The 18,605-nt window shown below is 31.2% G+C and overlaps 1 protein-coding gene across 4 annotated transcripts; it reads left to right on the forward strand.

Moving 5' to 3' along the window:
- Positions 1–7: 7 nt before the first annotated feature.
- LOC148629757 (glucosidase 2 subunit beta-like) lies at positions 8–18,493 on the forward strand. 4 transcript variants are annotated; one of them, XM_088556731.1, is made up of 17 exons: positions 23–184; positions 3,901–4,023; positions 4,435–4,530; positions 5,696–5,753; positions 6,074–6,191; positions 6,603–6,666; positions 7,551–7,616; positions 7,917–8,001; positions 8,482–8,560; positions 8,890–9,051; positions 11,316–11,438; positions 11,962–12,030; positions 15,107–15,161; positions 15,458–15,527; positions 15,734–15,898; positions 16,345–16,444; positions 16,852–18,493. In XM_088556731.1, the coding sequence occupies exons 1-17, from the start codon at positions 85–87 to the stop codon at positions 16,990–16,992; spliced, it is 1,674 nt and encodes a 557-aa protein (XP_088412857.1). In that variant the 5' UTR covers positions 23–84; the 3' UTR covers positions 16,993–18,493. The 4 variants fall into 4 exon arrangements, with proteins under 4 accessions (XP_088412867.1, XP_088412857.1, XP_088412878.1 ...); XM_088556741.1 differs by lacking the exon at positions 11,962–12,030 and having other exon boundaries at positions 8–184; XM_088556752.1 differs by lacking the exon at positions 11,316–11,438.
- Positions 18,494–18,605: the final 112 nt, after the last annotated feature.

Consider the following 18,605-nt stretch of genomic DNA (forward strand, 5'->3'; position numbering starts at 1 on the left):
TTACCTCCCTTCCTTCCTTTCCTCCAATCGGCATTATCCATGTAAGAAAGATAGACGACGTGAAGGGAACAATAAACAACGAAAATGGATAAATTGGTTGGAACGTTAGTTCTGTTGGTACAATTTATTTGTATCAGTGTTACGAATGCCACCATCGGCAGACCAAGAGGCGTGTCAATATCGAGTAAGGATATGGTGTCAGCTCCTAAAGTAAAAGAGGGGGAGTGTATCTGTAACAGTCTCAAATCATTAACTGTATAAACGTGTTTTTGAGAACACAAAGTACAGAAAATTTGAATTATATTTACATATTTCCCATTCCATAATTTGGTATTGTCAGAGTCGGTGTTTCAACTACGCTAGACGAGGGTCAAGGTGGGAATACTCTGTTCCACTAATGGTACTATATTATGGGTTCCACTGTATCACGGTATTGCTAGAACAAGAACATGTAACCTTGCACATTTTCAGTATTTTTTTTAGCTTGAACAAGGGGCCAAATGTGTTTTAATTGATCAAGTTTTCCTTAGGACGGGAAAGAGATATATTTTGAAATGTGTAACTTGTACCCTAGAGTGCTAGACATTAATTCTGTTGTCTGAAGGGCAGCAACTTTATCTGCCCCATGTTCATCCATCCCCAAGTCGATCAGTTTACCAATAGCTAAATACTATTTTGCCGAATTCTTCATGGTTACATGATATTTTCCGCTGATAATTTGTACACATTTACAAAGTGATGTGATGGCTAGGCAAGAATCAATGATTTTTTAAGATTATTTTTTTCAAAAATTTGATTCTTATTTGATTTTCATTTTTCAAAAGTACTGAAATGTGTAACCCAAATTTCCAGGACCAAAATTCAAAATCCAGTATTTTTGTTATTTGTACAATTTTATTATATATTTCATATTAGAACACAATAATGTCATTCAAATATTCAAGGGCAATACATGTAAATTAAAATTGCATCAGATCCTATTTATGAGACTTTCTTTTTCATTCTTGATAAGATGGTGTCCATTCTTTGCTGGTACAGGGATTTGTGCTACAGTATGTTATGGAATTTAAACTTCCAACATTTCTTTTTTTTTTAAACAATATCAAATCTTTCAAAATGTTATCCAAAGTCTTAAAGTGAAGTTTTAACCTCTGAATGTTTTTAGAAAAACATAAAATTCTGATGGAATGTGAGAAATTGTCAATTTTTAGTTTGGTATGGTAACTTCCGGTTACACATTTCGGAACTTTTAAGAACATAAACGACTGAGTTGGAAACATTGAAAATGTTTCAATCAGTTTTGCTAAATCAAAATACAAATAGAAAAATAGGCTATATAGTGATGGGTGTACAGGTATTGGTTACACATTTCGGGGTGTACCCAGACAAATTTTAACCTGATTTTCAGCCTTCACATTCCTTTAAAATTCTCAACAACTAGCCCAATAGTAGAGGATTGTATAGGTTTCAACTAACCCAAACACATAATTTCACTAGCCCAAATCAATTTTTACTAGCCCCAGATTAAATTTGGATTTAAAAGTTATCATGATCCATTGAAAAGTGGTCTAAGTATGTCCTTAATAATACAAAATTTTTTATAGAAATTATTTTATAGGACTTTCTTTTCAATACAGTGATACAATGGGAACATTTTTAGCTCACCTGGCCAAAGGCTATTTTAGCTATTGCCATCACTTGGCGTTCTTCGTCGTTGTCGTTGTCCGTTGACAATTTTTCAAAAATCTTCTCTAAAACTGCTGAGTGGAATTTTATGAAACTTTGCACATATGTTCCTTAGGGTATCTTGCATCAAATTTATGTTTAGATTTTTGATCCATCAAAAACCATGGCCGCCATTACTAAAAATAGAACATAGGGATCAGACTGTACTTTTTCACATATATATCCGTTAGGTTTAGCAAAATTATTTCTGTAGCTGAAATGACCCTTATTATAAGGCCTTCAAAAGTCAGGGATCAGAGTTGTCAGGTGACTCCTTGTACAGTCCCTGAACCGATCCAAGCATCTATTTGACGGATTGATAACCGATGACAGGTAACCGGTCGGACCGCAGTTTTGTTATGTAAAATAGCAGATGATCGGTTCATGTAAATTTAGGAATTTCTACTGAAATGAATCCAATATACTACCATATTGAATTTACACTGACTTTAATATATCAAATCTATATATTATTTTATGTTTAAATCTATTGCATTATGTAAATATGAGAAAAATTGTCAAACAAAAACATATTGAACGATCAGTGGTCACGTAATGCGATCACTGGTTTAATGGATCAGTTTAACAGATCGATGACTGATTGGAAACCGATCAGTAACCGATGACTGATCACAATTTTGGTTGCATGGATCGGTTCAGGTACTGTAAGAGTTATTGCCCTTGAAAGATGAATTTTTACAGTTATCAGCCAATATCTTGAAAACTATAATAGATAGAAAGAAACTTTCTATCACTGAAATGATCCTTATAATAGTCCTACCAAAGTCTTCTTGAGTCGAAATTGTTGGACAGCTCCTTGTTAAATTTATTCCCCTTGAAAGACAAACTTTAACCAGGTGAGCGATTCAGGCTCCTGGGAGCCTCTTGTTTTAAGTATCAGTCTTTGTAATGATCATGCAAATTCTCTAATATGTGATGCACCCCAAAAAAGGCTACTGTACACATTTTTATTTTTGTTATCAAGTTTCTTGATAGGTCTATATGACGAAATGTGTAATCATTCATTCCAATCTGCGTGCTCTAAGGAGATAATTTACATTGAAAATCCAATGGTTTCTACTGTATTTTAGTGTCATTTACAGAGTTTTCTCTCTCAATTTTGAATTCTACAGTACATTCTATATAATTTATATCTCTTATGAGCACAGGTTATGTGAAAATCCATATGTTATTTCCTGTTTACTTAAGCATTTTAAACAAAATATCAAAAATAAAAATATGTAGGCTTTCCAACCATGTATTACATTTTGCACAGTTCTTAGCTGGAGTACTACTTAAGTACATATATAGTACAGAAAGAGACATACTGTGACTAGTCACTGACATGGTGGTGTATTTACCTCACTTTTTAGCAAGGAATTACTGAGTTTAATATGCTGCTTCAGAAAAATAAGTTTAATGCAATTTATTGTAATATTAGATGTTGCAATAACTTTTGTCAAAATAAAAAACCCCTTTCCATAGGCCTGTTATTCATCAGTCTAGAAAACAATTAACTACAGTGATATAGTGAAACTCCTGTAAACAGATATTTGAATTTATTGATTCTACGAGGATTTGCAGTAGAAATTGTTGACATCACGGTCATCAATAAAGTAGAGAATATAAACATGTTGATACTTATTCACATGACATGTAAATAATTTATTGATTTCAGTATTATAAAAAGGACAATTTAATAACATTTTGTCTTTTGATACCGCCATGAATTATTTTTTACATAGAATATACACATCATAACTGAACAGTGCACTATAGTCATGTTTTACTGAAATACAAAACATTACTGAAATGATACTAACTTTTGATATTACCAAGCATTCATGACTACTGGAACACAATTTGATTAAAGTCATTCAATATTTTTGTATAACAATAAATAGTTATCCAGTTGTTATTCAATCTTCCATTTATTGATATCAATAATTAATATATGCACATGTTGATAAACATTATTTAACATGTTTATAAATATTTATTAACATGTTGAAATATATTAAGTCACATGCTGTTAGATTTATTGGTATCAATAAATGCAGAATAAGCTCTGTAAAGGCCTGCCATTAAAAAGTGAAGAACCATTAACCAGTTTCCAGTTTATTCAAGGCAAAGTGCAGTTTATTTGTCATTGATCTTAAATGATTTTCATAACAGTGGCCTCAATTTATCAGCCTGCTGAAGATGGAACATTTACCTGTTTAGATGGGTCAACAAAGATACCTTATGAATATGTCAATGATGATTATTGTGATTGTAATGATGGATCTGATGAACCAGGTATTTATGTAAATCATGATTAATATCTTAATGTATAAGAAATAAAAATGATAGATTTATCCCTATTTATACTACATGAATTAATCAGATTGTTATAACACCCAAAATTGAATTAATTTATTTTTTTCAATCTCTTGAGCTAAGAGCAGTATTGATTTTAAGCATAAAGTAACTTTAAGACTATTTGGTCTGAGAGGTATTTACCATGACATAATGTCATGTACATTCTTGTATTCAGCTTCCTTTGCTTCCAGCATCAGAATTTATCATCTGTCTTTTAAAGTGTGAACCCATTCTAATACTATTTCATTTACCTAAGTTAATTTTTTTTCTTGATAATACATAGTCATAGCTTTGCTCATTTTATAAATCTGGTGAATAATAATTACTTTTTGTATTTTTCAACTCCAGGCACATCAGCTTGTCCAAATGGAAAGTTCCATTGTACAAATGCAGGTTATCTACCTCTGAACATTCTGTCCTCTAGGGTCAATGATGGAGTTTGTGGTATGTTAATTCATTTAATGAGGAGAAATCATTTACATGAAGCTTTCAGATTTAGACTGTCTTGATACTGAAGACAAATGGGCAATAGAAAACAACAATATTGTAACATTGCGGATTATAACACTTGCAGTAGTTAGAAAGGTCTGAAGTCTTTTTTTGAACTTTATGATAAGGTTTGTAGCTTTACTCAGATTCACTGTTTTACTCTTCCCAAAGAGAACTTACAAGAGGTATACCATTATACATTTTTTCCATTGAGATCAACATCCATCAATGGATTTTAATATTACTCTATAAACTGTCTCAGTGGTGTCATGGTAACTTGGCAGTCTGGGATTATTTTCATTCCACAAGTTTCTTTCAAATATAATCCCAGGTCACCAGTGACATTGTCTGTCTTTTGATTGGCTAAGCGTATATCACATTATTATTTTATTTATTTCTAGACATTTTAATACATTGTATTCAAATTTAAAAAATGAAGCATTTAAACATTTCTTACAAATTATTTATACTTCCTTTCGGTGAAAATGCAGAACAGTTGAGTTAATAATTTCATCTTGGTTTTTGTTTTATTTCATAAGCTGCAATTTACTCATATATATTGTGTGTCCATTGGTGGTGACCTGAGTCTGTATTTTTAGCGATCTCAGGGTCACTTATGATATTGACCAGGGAACCAGATTAGTGTAAGGTTAGCATGCTTGCTCCCAGTTCAGGCAGTCATGGGTTTGATCCTGAGCCAAATCACACCAAAGACTTCAAAATTTGTAATTACTGCTTCTCCACCAAGCACACAGTATTTACGGAGATAGAGTTATAACTGGTTGGCTCAAAGTCACAATAATGTGTCAAGAGGAATGATGTCTACCTGTGGGCTGTTGCTTCTGTGAGCTAGCACAATAAAGATATCGGCTCTGTGTGTTGGACAAAGCAGGGTCTGTTTGATTGATTGTTCTCTTCCTAAAATGTCTGCCATAGGAAGTTCAACCATAATCAATAAATCAATAAAACTTATTTTACATACTCACATGCTTTAGAAAAATGTTAATCTTTTTTTTTTCTTATCAAGTTAAAAATTTTACCCATCTCAGAGGATGCCACATTTTTATTGCCTACTTTTGGAAACCAAACTAGAAGATAACATTTAATTAATTTATTGCAGACTGTTGTGATGGAACAGATGAAGATGGAGGACGTATAGAATGTATCAATAATTGCAAGTATGTATATTGTTTTCATTGTTATCATACATGTAAAATCTAGTATCAACCCTTTTAAAATGTAAACCATGCACTGATATTCCAGCATGTAATTAAAAGACAAAAATCACCAAATTTTTTTTTTAAACTGAGTTATGTTTTTATTTAATTTACGAAGGGAAATAAATTCTATCACTGATCGTATGTATCAACAATTCAAAACCAGTATGAAGCTGTAGTAAGTCTTAAATTAGTTTTTGTTTATCATTTATGAAGTAATGGTTGCTTGAAAAATACTTTTTGAACAGAATTTTATAGGGATTTAAATTACTCTATTTCAGAGAGCTTGGAAAGAAATTACGTGAGGAACAAGAGAGAATTAGACAACTACAGCAAGAGGGTTATGAAAAGCAGAAGGCTTATTCTGAAGAAGGCAAGAAGGCTTTGGAGGAAAAGACTGTAAGGAAGCTTAGTGGTAGAATTAAATTTTACAAAAAAAATTCTAAAAAATATCCTTTAAGGTATAGAGTAGAACAGAGAACTTGATTGTACTATCCTTCAACTTTTATTCAACAAATTATACACCTATTGGAATCATCTTGTCCATCAATCCTTCCCCTAGTTTGTCCAAATACCTTCCCAGTTATCATGATTCCAATGACTGAGGGTATAACTAGCACAACGTGTGCAACTCATGTTTTATGTGAGTAACATACAAAACATTGAAAATTTTTAAGCATAGGAAAGGTTTTGTCATAAGGTGATATATATAGTGTGGTCACACATAGTTATCTTGTTTCTTTCTAGTTATCAACATACAAAAATAGTCAATGTGAAGTAATGTTGATGTGTTTGAATATTATTTTTCAGCAAAGACAGACAGAACTAGAAAAAGAGATAGAAACACTTGGTGACTCAGTGAAAGAGTTAGAAGGTGAATAACTCAGATTTTTGTTCCATGATAACGATAAAATATCGTCATGGAGACAAAAGAAGACATCTCCAAGTAGAACCAATCAAGTGATTTATGTTATGTGAAACAAGCTCTTTAAATAATTTATATTTAAATGTGTATATGGGCTTATTGAAAAAGTTCTGTCAGGTTTAATAAAAAACCAGCCGACCATAACAAAAATAAAACTTGGCATCAAGACTGATGTTGTGAAACGAAGTTCATTTCCTGTAAAAAACATAATTCTATATAAATTATAATAATTTCATGAAGACCAGTTCTTCATAGACCCCAAAATAAAATTAAATCAAAACTTGATTTGACCCTTGACATATTATATTACACTCCATGATGATGGCATGATCTGACTCATTTGGGATTTCTGTCATTTTGCTTTAGGAATGAAAGGTTATTTGATTGCTTAATCCATTCAAGGATGTTGTCTTCCCCATATTAATTCTTACTTTCACCCCTTACTGCAGTGTGGAAAACTAAAATCTGAGGTCTCATCGACTTAGGTCTATAACAAAATGACTCGATAGTGCAGTTAATCAGTTTGTTCTAATATGGAATCTGTACTTTTTTGTTGGATATTGTAACTGTGAATATAGCTGAAATATTGCTGCTCGGGCGTTAAACCCAAATGATCAATTAATCAATGTAACTCTACTACAATTAACATTGTAATAACTGACATAAAATACAAATCATTTATGTGGTGTCTGAAATATGGAAAAAAGTTTCTATAGGATTAGCAAGAATGCAATTCTTCATTCACTCTCTGGAAAGGGCATTTTTATGTTTATTCTGCACTCAAGTATTGCAAGTACATGTGTACAAATAATATTATGAACAATGAATTTCAGCTGCTAAACTGGAAGCTGAAGGACCTGAGACAGAAGCTAAAGATAAACACCAGAAAGCTTGGGATGGTAAGACATTAATCTGCTTATGCTAACTCTAGCTTTTCTATATGTTAATGTCGACTAAAAAATTGCTGCCCCTAAAACTTCTATTTTTAGCTCTATTACATAAGGCTATCAGGATTCAACTGATGAATATGAAAAAATTTATTTAGAAAAAAATGAACATATGAAATGTAACTAATATGCATAGTTTTTAGAAAAGCTTCGGAAAACAAGTTTAAAGATTATTCTGACATGCATAATAACTGCATAGTGTTCAAATAATTATTTAAAAAATAATTGTTACCTTACTGTTATTTTCCTCAGAGGTTAAAGCAGAAAAACAGGCTAAGAAAGATGCAGAGAAAGCTGCAGATGCCTTTAAAGAATTGGACACAAATGGGGATAATTCGTAAGTTTACAAGGTCAACTAAAATAACTTCTGAACTTTAGTTCTGACTTCAATAGTCATTGTATGGTGTAGTGTTCAGTGTTAGGGTTACCAGGCTGCCCAGTCTAGTTTCACAGGTTTTCTAATTCTATTTTGAGCATGATCAGTCAAGTCATTTTTGCATATGGGCTTAAAACTTTTTTAAATTATCTGTCAGATTGAAATCAGACATTCATTGATTCCAAGGTATAGGTTAAATCGATATGGATCACTGATATGATTTCATTCTCTATAATTCATGGTAATTTTTTTTCTGTAGTAATGTAAATCTTATTAATTGTCATGTATTTGTACTTTTTTAAATTATTCTGATGCTAACTTTTGACTGAAAAAATATACTTCAGGTATTGACTATCAAAGGTAAAAATGAGGAATTACTCGGTAGAAAAATAACATGTGCCTTTGTAGTATTAGAGTAATGCAAATTCATTTTCATTTTAGTGTTGACTTGTCAGAAATAATTGCTCACAGTGAATTTGACATTGACTCAAATGGTGTTGTGTCAGAAGAAGAAGCCAAGGTTTGCTTATTTTCTTAGGCTAGTTGTAAAATTTATACAACCTTCTTTTCTTAAACTAAGCTAGAATTAATCAACATTTCATTCTCAGTATCATCAAACTATTGATCGTTTCCGAATTTTTACCTGATATAGGCTTTCAATTTTTGTCTTTGTTAAATGAATGAGTGAAACTAGTCATACTCCCCTGACTTCATTTATGAATTCATTTTGGTTTTAACTTTACCAATCTGCATTTCTTAGATTTCCTATCTGTTTATAAATGTACTGACAAGAAAACTATATAAGAAGTTGTTCAACCTAACTCACCCTGAATATTTGATTTATTGTAGGAACATTTAGAAGACAAAGAGAAAGTTGACTTTGATATATTTACCAAGGATATCTGGTCACATATTAAAGATATTTATAAGAAACCAAGCCCTACAGAACCTCCAGCAGTAGAGGGTGAGGCTCCTACAGAGGCTCGTGGTGAGGAGGCCAAGACTGAGGATGTGAGTTGTCTCTCTTTAATGATTTTTCTTTTCATTTTTATTGGAATTGGTATTTATAGAGTATTGGGTTCATTATATATAGTCAATGGTTGCTAGATGTATATTTCTTTGATTGGATTAGCAGGCTTTCATAAGTTTGGTAAAATAAAATAGAGATTTAATAGTTGGACCAAACTTCTGTACTTTTTGATGGATTGGTAGTTGTCAATTTCCTGATTAAAAGTATTGCTGGTCTATATTCACATCATGTTTTGCTATTTAAAAAAAAATGTTTGTTAAACCAAGAATTAGTGAGGTGCATATCTAGTGGTATAACACTGTAGGTGGTTTACAATGAAAGTACTTTAATTCATGAATACCAATTTTTGTGGTTTAGGGAAGAAACACAAGTTTGTGGATTCTTGAATTCATGGTTTTGAGGTTTTCAGTAAACACATCAGTGGGATTCTCCATTTTGTTGGGAACCAGATTTCGGGGTTTGGCCTACCCACGAAAACCACAAAGATTGGTACCCCAAGAACAATAGTATTTTCACAGTATCTTATTACAATAACTATTTGATCAATAACTATTTTTTTCCAAACCAATTTTTCCTTTGCTGTTTATAAAGAGGACTGTACAAGAAATATGTAAACATTATTTCAAACCCAATGGTAAGGCAAGATGTATTTTAAGAAAATTAAAAATTCAGGAAGGATTTGTAGTTACGAGAATGATAATGCAAAGAATCATATTTGTGCATATGTTTAGGTACTAAAGCAATAATGTCTGCAAATAATGAATTTTATTAGTTTTAGTTCAACCTGTTTAAATTGAACCCTGCATAGATGGGACACCTGTCTAAAACAGACATCTTAAGTTCTTTTATATCCTGTGAAAAAGGAACAGCTTCTTCAGCTGAACAAAAACTTCAAAGGGGTTCACTTTAGACAAGTTTAAATGTGTATAATTAAAACAATATGAATTCTAACAAATTAAACAAAAACCTTACTTTTTTTACAAATCTTTTTTTCTTGAAAATCAACCTCTCACCCCTGGCTTATTTTCATATTGCGGATATTTATATGCCTCTTTCATAGCACTCATTTTCAGAGATACTTTTGATCATATAAGTAGTATTACATTGTTCTTCAACACATTTTTTTCTCATAACTCACCCTTTTAAATGTGCCAGGAAATTCTTTCAAGCATAGATCTGATTTAATCTGTAGATTTGCACTCACTATTTTCATTATTTGTTTATTATTTGTTTCAAGATATGTGTTAAAGAATTAATTGTTGAATTTCAATTTTTTTTTTTAATTTTTGGACTGTAAATAATGCAGCTAATATGTGTTTTTTTACAAGTTGCAAAAAAATGATGGCTAAAATATGTTTGTCATAGAAGGGGAATTTACATTGTTACCCAAGTACCACCTGAACTCTTACTTTATTATTGCTTTTTAGTCTTGCATCATCGTCATCATCTTTTACATGTAAAAAATGGCAGTCCTGATTACTAGATCGTGTATACAGAACCAATACATTTCTGAATGTACACGACAGTAACAAGCCAAGAAAAAACAAAATTCTCTTGATTTCACTCTATACATGTTGTGAAACTTACTGCATTTTATGGATATAAAAAGACATTTTTGTATTTGGAATTATACAGTGTCAGAAAATTAAATACAGACCTGAAGGAAAGAATGAGGTATACTTAGGGATGTTTTTGGCCCCCTTATAGTCTAACTTTTTTAAACATGGTAGTAGAATATTGCCAATCTGCTTCTTTGATAAGAATTTTAGTACAACAACAGCTTCATCATACATGTATAAACAATTTTTGAATTCCAGGAATGACAAGTCAAAAGTAATTATCAAGCTAAGATCTGCCGAAAACAATTAGATTATAAATGGATTCTTTTTTTCAAAATGATGGTGCCTCACCAACATGCCTAATCTTAGTAGTTTAAGATGAAGTACATAAAATTCTTAAGAATATCATATATTAAATAAGTCTAAACTTGGGCAGGGACTTGTATTTTACTTTCTGATTTAGCAAAACTGAAGACAATCTGTTAATCACTTAGCTTTAGTAACTGATTATGCCCCAAGTGTGCAGTACAGACAATTTATAAATATAGAAAATTAAATTTATGTACAACATATTAGTTCAGCAAGGTAAACTTTGCTTGGATTCAAACATCAATTTTCTCAAAAACTAGGGGGGCAAATTTTACCCTTGAATATACCTCAACCTTTCTTAATGTAACTTAAAACAGGCCCAGCCTCCAGGTTTTAGGGAACCACCTGAGCCCTTCCATGAGGGAGAGGAACGGGAATATGATGATGAGGAAGATGAAGAAGATGATGACGATGATGATCCTGATTATGTTCCTAATGACGTGAGTTTTCTTTCACTTTCAGTTATCTTAATGTTTTAGTGTGTCTCCTTGCTTGCAGTTCTGCTTACTTCTAGCTTGGGAGAGGTTACTAAATTATGTTTTGTGTATTAATACTTGGGAACAATTATTCTCTGTTGTAACTTTCAGGTCAACTAATTTGATACGTTATGCAAGTTTTCAGCTTCCATAAATGTTAGAGACTGCCATAAATAGAAAGAGGGATCTGAATAAGGAAAAAAGATATGGAAACTAGATCATGTTTTATGTGTATTGTATTTTATGTTAAATCAGTATTTTTTTTGTACATCTTGATATGTTTTTAATTCCAAAATCAATAATGGAAATTCAATTTAATAATGCTTTTTTTTATAGAAGCTAACATGTTTTTATGTGCTAAAAGTTAAAAATAAGTATGAAGTAAATGAAAAGGAACAACACATTACATCGAAGTAAAAGAAGGACTTCATAGCTTCTTATGGATTCTTACTATTATATAAAATGTGCTTTTCTAATATTTATCTAGCCAACTCCTACTCTGCCTACAACAGTAGCTGGAGTTCCTGAACTTATTGTTAATGAACCAGCTACAGAGGTATTATGGTGCAAGTTTATGTATAGAGCTAGCCTAAACAGAATATGTTAACTCAGTCTGCATTGTCTCTTGTAAGCCACTAGTCAGATGATGTGCTGTAGTTTGTTTTGTTATTGAGGCAAGAAAGTACAATCATCTACAAAATTGTGGAAAAAAAATTACATGTGGTTAACTTAGTTATCAGACTAGTAGTTGTCAAAACAAGGTATTATTTGAATTTGGAAATATTTTAGATTTAAGAAAAAAAGTTTAAAAAAAATTGTAAAACTTAACCCTAATAAGGGAGTTAGTCACACTGTCATGACTAAGAGGGATTAACAATTTTTCCTTGCCTTTTGTTAACCAACTAACCCTACCCCTTAGTCATGCCGGCATGACTAACCCCCTTAGTAAGGGTTCGTTTTACAAATTATTTTTTTGTCATTTTAATTCAAAAATACATTGTTTCAACTTCATTGCAGACTTTTTCTTTGTTGTCCATCTGTAGTCGTTTATTTTTATGTTCATGTGTACCGGTAAAGATTTATTTTACTGATTGCAGAGAGGATACTGAGTTTAAAAACAAGATTCTTTATTTCAGCTGTACTATAACATCTTGGTTGAATTTGGCTGCTTGTTTTATTTCTCCTGTAAATGTATAATTTTTTAAAGTTTTTTTAAACGTAATGATAGAAGTTTTCATTCTTATCTAAGCATAGAAATATTACCTTTGAGTTCAGTATATTTTACTGAATTAGCAAAAATTGATATATCTATGGGCACTGAATGTAAATTCAGAAATTATTGTGTTGATTGATTATTGCAGTTTTGTCTTTTTAATCAAGTAGGTGATTTTAGCTTTTGCAATTTGTATAATAATCACACATTTGGTTGGAAGTTCCATAATGCAGGGTTTTATTATTGCAATTGAAAGTCTGTCACATTTTTCATATCAATAAATGCATCACATGATTTCCAAATTTTCAGTATTTATTCCTTGCTCTCACTTAAATAAGAGACTACATGAAGTCTACGCGAGTTTATGTAATCAGTTTGCTTTGATTGTCATCATATTTAATTTTTTATATTTTGCTCATTTACTTCAATACCCCCATGACATAATAAACCAAATATGACAGAATTGGTGGATGGAAAACCTTCTGCAAATGATCCCCTTTTGGTTCCATTTAATCAAACAAGATGGCCACCACAGCTAAGCTTTTCAAAGATTTTCTCCTGAAGAAATGGTCCATGTGCCAATGTTTCAAAACTTGATAGGTTTACAACAACAAACAAGCTACTTTTTTGTGGCTTGCTTGGACTGTGATAGAAATGATTTAATTGAAGGGACTTTTTTAGATGATTACCTTTTTCTTTTATTCCACTGGATCAAATGATATTACCACATGGTTTCAAATTCACTGGGTGAGTGATTAAGGGTCCTTTGAGCCTCTAGTTTTATTTGTTACCATCTATGACATTTTTTGGTAATGTTTTACTTATGAATACAGAGGTCTGGATGATATAAGTCCCTTTAAAATAAAATATAAGGTTACATACTTTTGTACTGTACAAACTGTAGTTCAAGTTGGCCATGAAAAAAGGCAGGATTTTCCCCCTCAAAATGTTTGCTATATAGTATACATTTAAAAGTTATCTCTTTGCATGAAGTAAATAAACAAGTTAAGTGACCAGGTGAATGGGTTAAGCATTGCATGTTACCATCAAAGCAATTTTGTCTGCATGCAAAAATCCAATGCTTTTCTTTTGAATTGGTCATTGGCTCATTTTATATTAAATTTCATGCTGCAAATATCTCAGGTGTTGAAAATCTTTTGGTGGGTTATAGTTGAAAAAAAAATGAGTGTAGTAAATATATTCTAGCATTGATGGAATGATATTCTGTTATTTAGAACTTCCCATTAAGGTATTTTGATCATTGATAGTTTCCTACTAGCTTCTTTAAAGAAGGCTATAGTTCTCTGATCACTCCAGATATGGAGATGATTTTGGCATATATACTAGTATCTTTATTGATGGGTAAAAATTTTTTGTGAAGATCAATCCCATCCAAGTTTTTATTGCTAATAATCATTCAATGTCTGAGAAAAATCCATAAAAAATAGAGGTACTATCAAGGCGACAAGTTTGTTGAATTTTCGTATTAGTCCCCCTTGACCATTTTTGTAAAATCAATCCTATCCAAAACCTTTCTTTAAGTTAAGAAAAAAATCAGTAAAATAATGGAGGTGTTATCCAGGCAACAAGACGTTGTAACAGATAGTGGGTCAATAACATTGTACCCCCGCAACTTTGTTGCATAAGGTATTATAATTAAAGAAGAGCCATACATTAACTTGGTAGATAAGGAAGTTGGCCTGTTTTGAGAGGGGGACATAGTTTAGAATTACTTAAGTTTGTTGCCTGGATAACAGCTCTATTATTTTGTGGATTTTATTCAGACTTTATTGCATGACTAGTAGCAATAAAAGCTTGGTTGGGATTGATTTCACAGAAATTAGTTAAGGGGAGCCACTTTTATGGGGGTATAGAGAAGAAAGTGTTTTGAATGAGTGTAAATGTGTGCCTGTGGATTATTGTGAGTGTTCTCACTATGTTTCAAAGTTTCAATAAAAATCCAAAATTGTTGTAGAATGGTGATATTTGTATGTGGTTGTATATTGGGAGGTTACAGATTCAGTGATCAATATTTTTTTCAATAAGTTTTTTTTTTTTTTTGTTATTATTGGCCTTTATGACTTCAAAAATTTCATGAGAATAACATTTTTTTTCAGCATTTTATCTTATCAAACTTTTCGTCAGATCATTTCTTTCTATAAAGAATAGGGTAATTTTGTCACAGTTAAAGCCCTTTCATTTCTTCCTTGCAGCCAGTAGGGCACTGTTTATTGCTGTTTTCAATGTTTAAGATACTAGTGTCACCATAAGCTTGGAAGTATTTTGAATAAAATTTTCTAGAATTTGCAAAGTTCTTTATGTTTTGCAGGTTACAAGATGCTGAATTGGTTGAGTTAACCAAGAATCTTTGAACTACTGGTATATTAAAAACTATCGTAACTTATTTTTTTTATTTCAGCAAGCAGAAGAGGTGATGCCAGAATATGATGAAGAAACTAAAAAACTGATAGAAGGTAAGTATATGTTATCTTTGAACTATTTTAGCTATACATGTCCATCTCTGTCAGTCAAAATTATCTTTGAAGAGAATTTTTGTGAATTTTAATGTAAAATGACATTTAACTTTGTAATTCTATAACCACAAAGTAATCTAAAAATAGTTGTATTGAATAAATATGGGACAGTAGAAAAACTCTGAAATATATAGTGTATCACATTTCCAGAAGTAGTTACAAGATACAAAACTTTGTAGTAAACAGAATTTGCAACAAAAATATCCAACATCATGTATGATTTTGTTCAATTTTAGTTGCTGATGAAGCAAGAAAGAAATATGACGAAGCCAATGGTAAACTAAAAGAATTAGAATCAGAATTATCGTAAGTACGTTACAGACAGGGGTCAATCAAAAGTATTTGCTCAAAGAAAAACTTAGACTCTCATCAAAGAGACTTAAGTTCCCATGGTTACCAGTTGTTTCAATCAAAAACTGTATGCCATTTTTTACTGATGACTTTAAAGATTAACCATTCTGTGTTTTATTGCAAGTTTGAAAGTCAAAAACACATTATTTTTTTCTTTTCAGTTCAATAAAGTCTTATTTGGAGTTAGATTTTGGTCCAAACAAAGAGTTTGCAGTTTTAAAAGATCAATGTTTTGAATACACAGATAGAGAATATACATATAAATATTGCCCATTTTCAAGAGGGTCACAGCGACCTAAAAGTGGAGGCCATGAAACTAGTTTAGGGTAAGTTCTTGTCATTATTTATATTTATACTCCTGCCAAAAATTTGTAGTCCTATAATGTTATTCTACTGTCAGTATTAATGTCACTGTCAATGGCCATCAGGTTTCTGCACAGTGACTTGTATATATATATATATATATATATATGGTTCCGCTTTAAATTATACCATAAGGTTCCATATGACAAAATCATAGAGAAAAATGTTTTTTCTTCCACTATTTTTATCTGTTGCTAAATGTTTAATGGTAATTATGAAAATAAATGGTTTGGCTTTTGATATTGAGTACATTTGACTTCTCTATATCATTTGTTTTTTGAACAGTGCAGTTTCAGGCTTAATTTTGAAATATAACTAATAACTTTTTATATTAGAAAGTAGATACAATTTTCTTGATGAATCCATATTTATTTTAATTGAAACCTAAAACTCTCTTTACGCATTAAAGGTCATGGGGTAGGTGGGATGGCCATCCCAATGATAAATATGCTGCCCAGATTTATGAAAAAGGACAGAATTGTTGGAATGGACCAGATAGATCTGTTAGGGTAGGTGATAAAACATAGGAGTTGCTTTTCAAATTGATGATTATTGAAAAAAAAGTGTTCAATGTAAGAATTTGCTTTAAAGAAAGTAATTTCCTAGACCATTTGTTAGTGCTCAAATACCATCATTGTTGTTGGTCTAACCCTTGTCATTAAATATTCAGTGGAAGATTGTTTGCTAATATAATAAAGTTAATAAATGGTACAGGTTTGTTTGTTTTTTTTTTTTTAAAGTGGTACATGTATTGGTATAGAGTGTTAGGGAACTGTTTCTGAATGTTTATTTAGGGGGGGGAATCTGAAAAGTGTAAGCATTTCATGAAATACCTTGTTTCTACAAAAATATTAGCTGTGATTTATTGTTTGTTGATTGGCAGTTTGATGTAGAAAGTTATTCTCTCTATTTGCAGGTACATTTAAAATGTGGACTAGAACATAAGCTGATTGGTTCCAGTGAACCTAGTCGGTGTGAATATGCATTTGATTTTGAAACACCATGTAGATGTTCTCAACCATTAGACACAGCTCAACAAAAACATGATGAACTCTGATTTTTTTCTACGTCAAATCATTTTTCAATTTTTGTGTAATGTTTCATCTTTCAATCTGCATTTGTGATTGAACTGGGTATATGACTGATAAGAAAGGTTTTCATGTTACACATAAAATATCCACTTAACAGGCCATCTCTATTTTGTACCATTTCTCTTTTTTCCACTTCTTGAAATATGAATTATCAACTGATCCTGTTTTGTCCATTATGGCACTGAGACTTTTGGATTTTTGAAAAATATACATACCCTTGATACAAGATAAATGCGATACATGTATATTGCTGGAAAATATCAAATTTATTTGATGAGCTTTAGGAACAGTCCTATCACGAGGGTTCCCTAAGCTAATCAGACTGTTTTGAAGTGAGTACAAATATATGTATTGATTTTTTTTGGCAATTGTCATGTATTGTTTTCATCCTGCAACCTCATTTTCTAAATAAAACGTGAAATTTGTCCAAAGTAGTTTTTGTTCAGCAGTCTTTTATTCAGCCCCCTTTACTTATATAGGAGAAAGCTTAGTTGCAAGACAAATATATATGTGAAGTCATACAAAAAAGATGTAAAATTTATGAAAAAAATCATTTTCACAATCTATGGATGCACCAATACCTACCCATGTAACATATTTTTGTTTATTTTTTTGTTTTTGCCTTATAAAAAGGTTGTTTCAGTCAGTTTCATTTACATCAGTTTTACAGTAAAGTGCTTTTCTTTCACTAATTAGTGCTACAAGTACATGTATTAACTATGTTGTCTTAGGTTTATTAGTAGTCCGTTTGAACCAGTTGCTGACCTATTCAGGACATAATGACTTACCAAAACAATACATACTGATTGATTACACTGAAATAATTCATTTGATATACTTTTTATGTTAAGTCAGTTTTGGTTATAAATTACTTGAACAAAGGGATTTGTTAGAGAATATTCCTTTGGAAAAAAAATGATAACCTCCCTTTTAATTCTAAAATTAATCTTTCCTTACTTAAAAGTTATGCTTTTTTGACAAGATAGGTATTTAAGACCATTTTTTTGTTATATTGTAGTATTTTTTAATGACAGTTAGCATAACTTTCTCAGTTTCTCAATATCTTTTTCACTTTCTTGTTTTATATAAATAACAGAAATGTTAGGAACTGTCTGTAATACACTCTTACTTTAACATAAAATAGATATAGCTGAAGAATCTGTTAAGATAATTCAAAGGAGAAAATGTAACTGGAAGTATTTACAGTTTCTCAGAAGATACAGAATTTTGTTTAGAAAGCAAGCGATATATATTTTTTTTTTCATAAACTGTCAAACTGGTTCCTTTATGAATATCACAGTAGAAATTAATAGAGGAAAAATGTCTGTCTCTAAGTGTTTACGCTTGTGTGCATTCTACTTATTTTTTCATATAGATCTTAAAATATATGAACAGCTTATTGGGAATATGAATGAATATGATAGTGTGTTGTCGTTTTACAACAAAAATAAAAAACTTTTTTCTGTGTATGATTTTGCTTTATAAGACAAATGCCACACTACTTGGAAATTCCTCAGAAAAAAAAACTATAGAAGGAGTAAAATTGTATGAATTTCTGAAATTGTATCATAATGTTCCA

The sequence above is a fragment of the Perna viridis genome, chromosome 1 (assembly GCF_037379345.1).
Source record: "Perna viridis isolate PV_CMFRI_1.1 ecotype Kerala chromosome 1, ASM3737934v1, whole genome shotgun sequence".
In the NCBI taxonomy this organism is placed as follows: Eukaryota; Metazoa; Mollusca; class Bivalvia; order Mytilida; family Mytilidae; genus Perna; species Perna viridis.

Excerpts from the sequence above, each read along its gene's own strand:
- LOC148629757 (XM_088556731.1), top strand. The coding sequence starts at position 85 with ATGGATAAATTGGTTGGAACGTTAGTTCTGTTGGTACAATTTATTTGT. Across the intron at positions 7,617-7,916 it reads ACACCAGAAAGCTTGGGATG|AGGTTAAAGCAGAAAAACAG; the intron begins GTAAGACATTAA and ends TATTTTCCTCAG. Across the intron at positions 15,528-15,733 it reads GAATTAGAATCAGAATTATC|TTCAATAAAGTCTTATTTGG; the intron begins GTAAGTACGTTA and ends TTTTCTTTTCAG.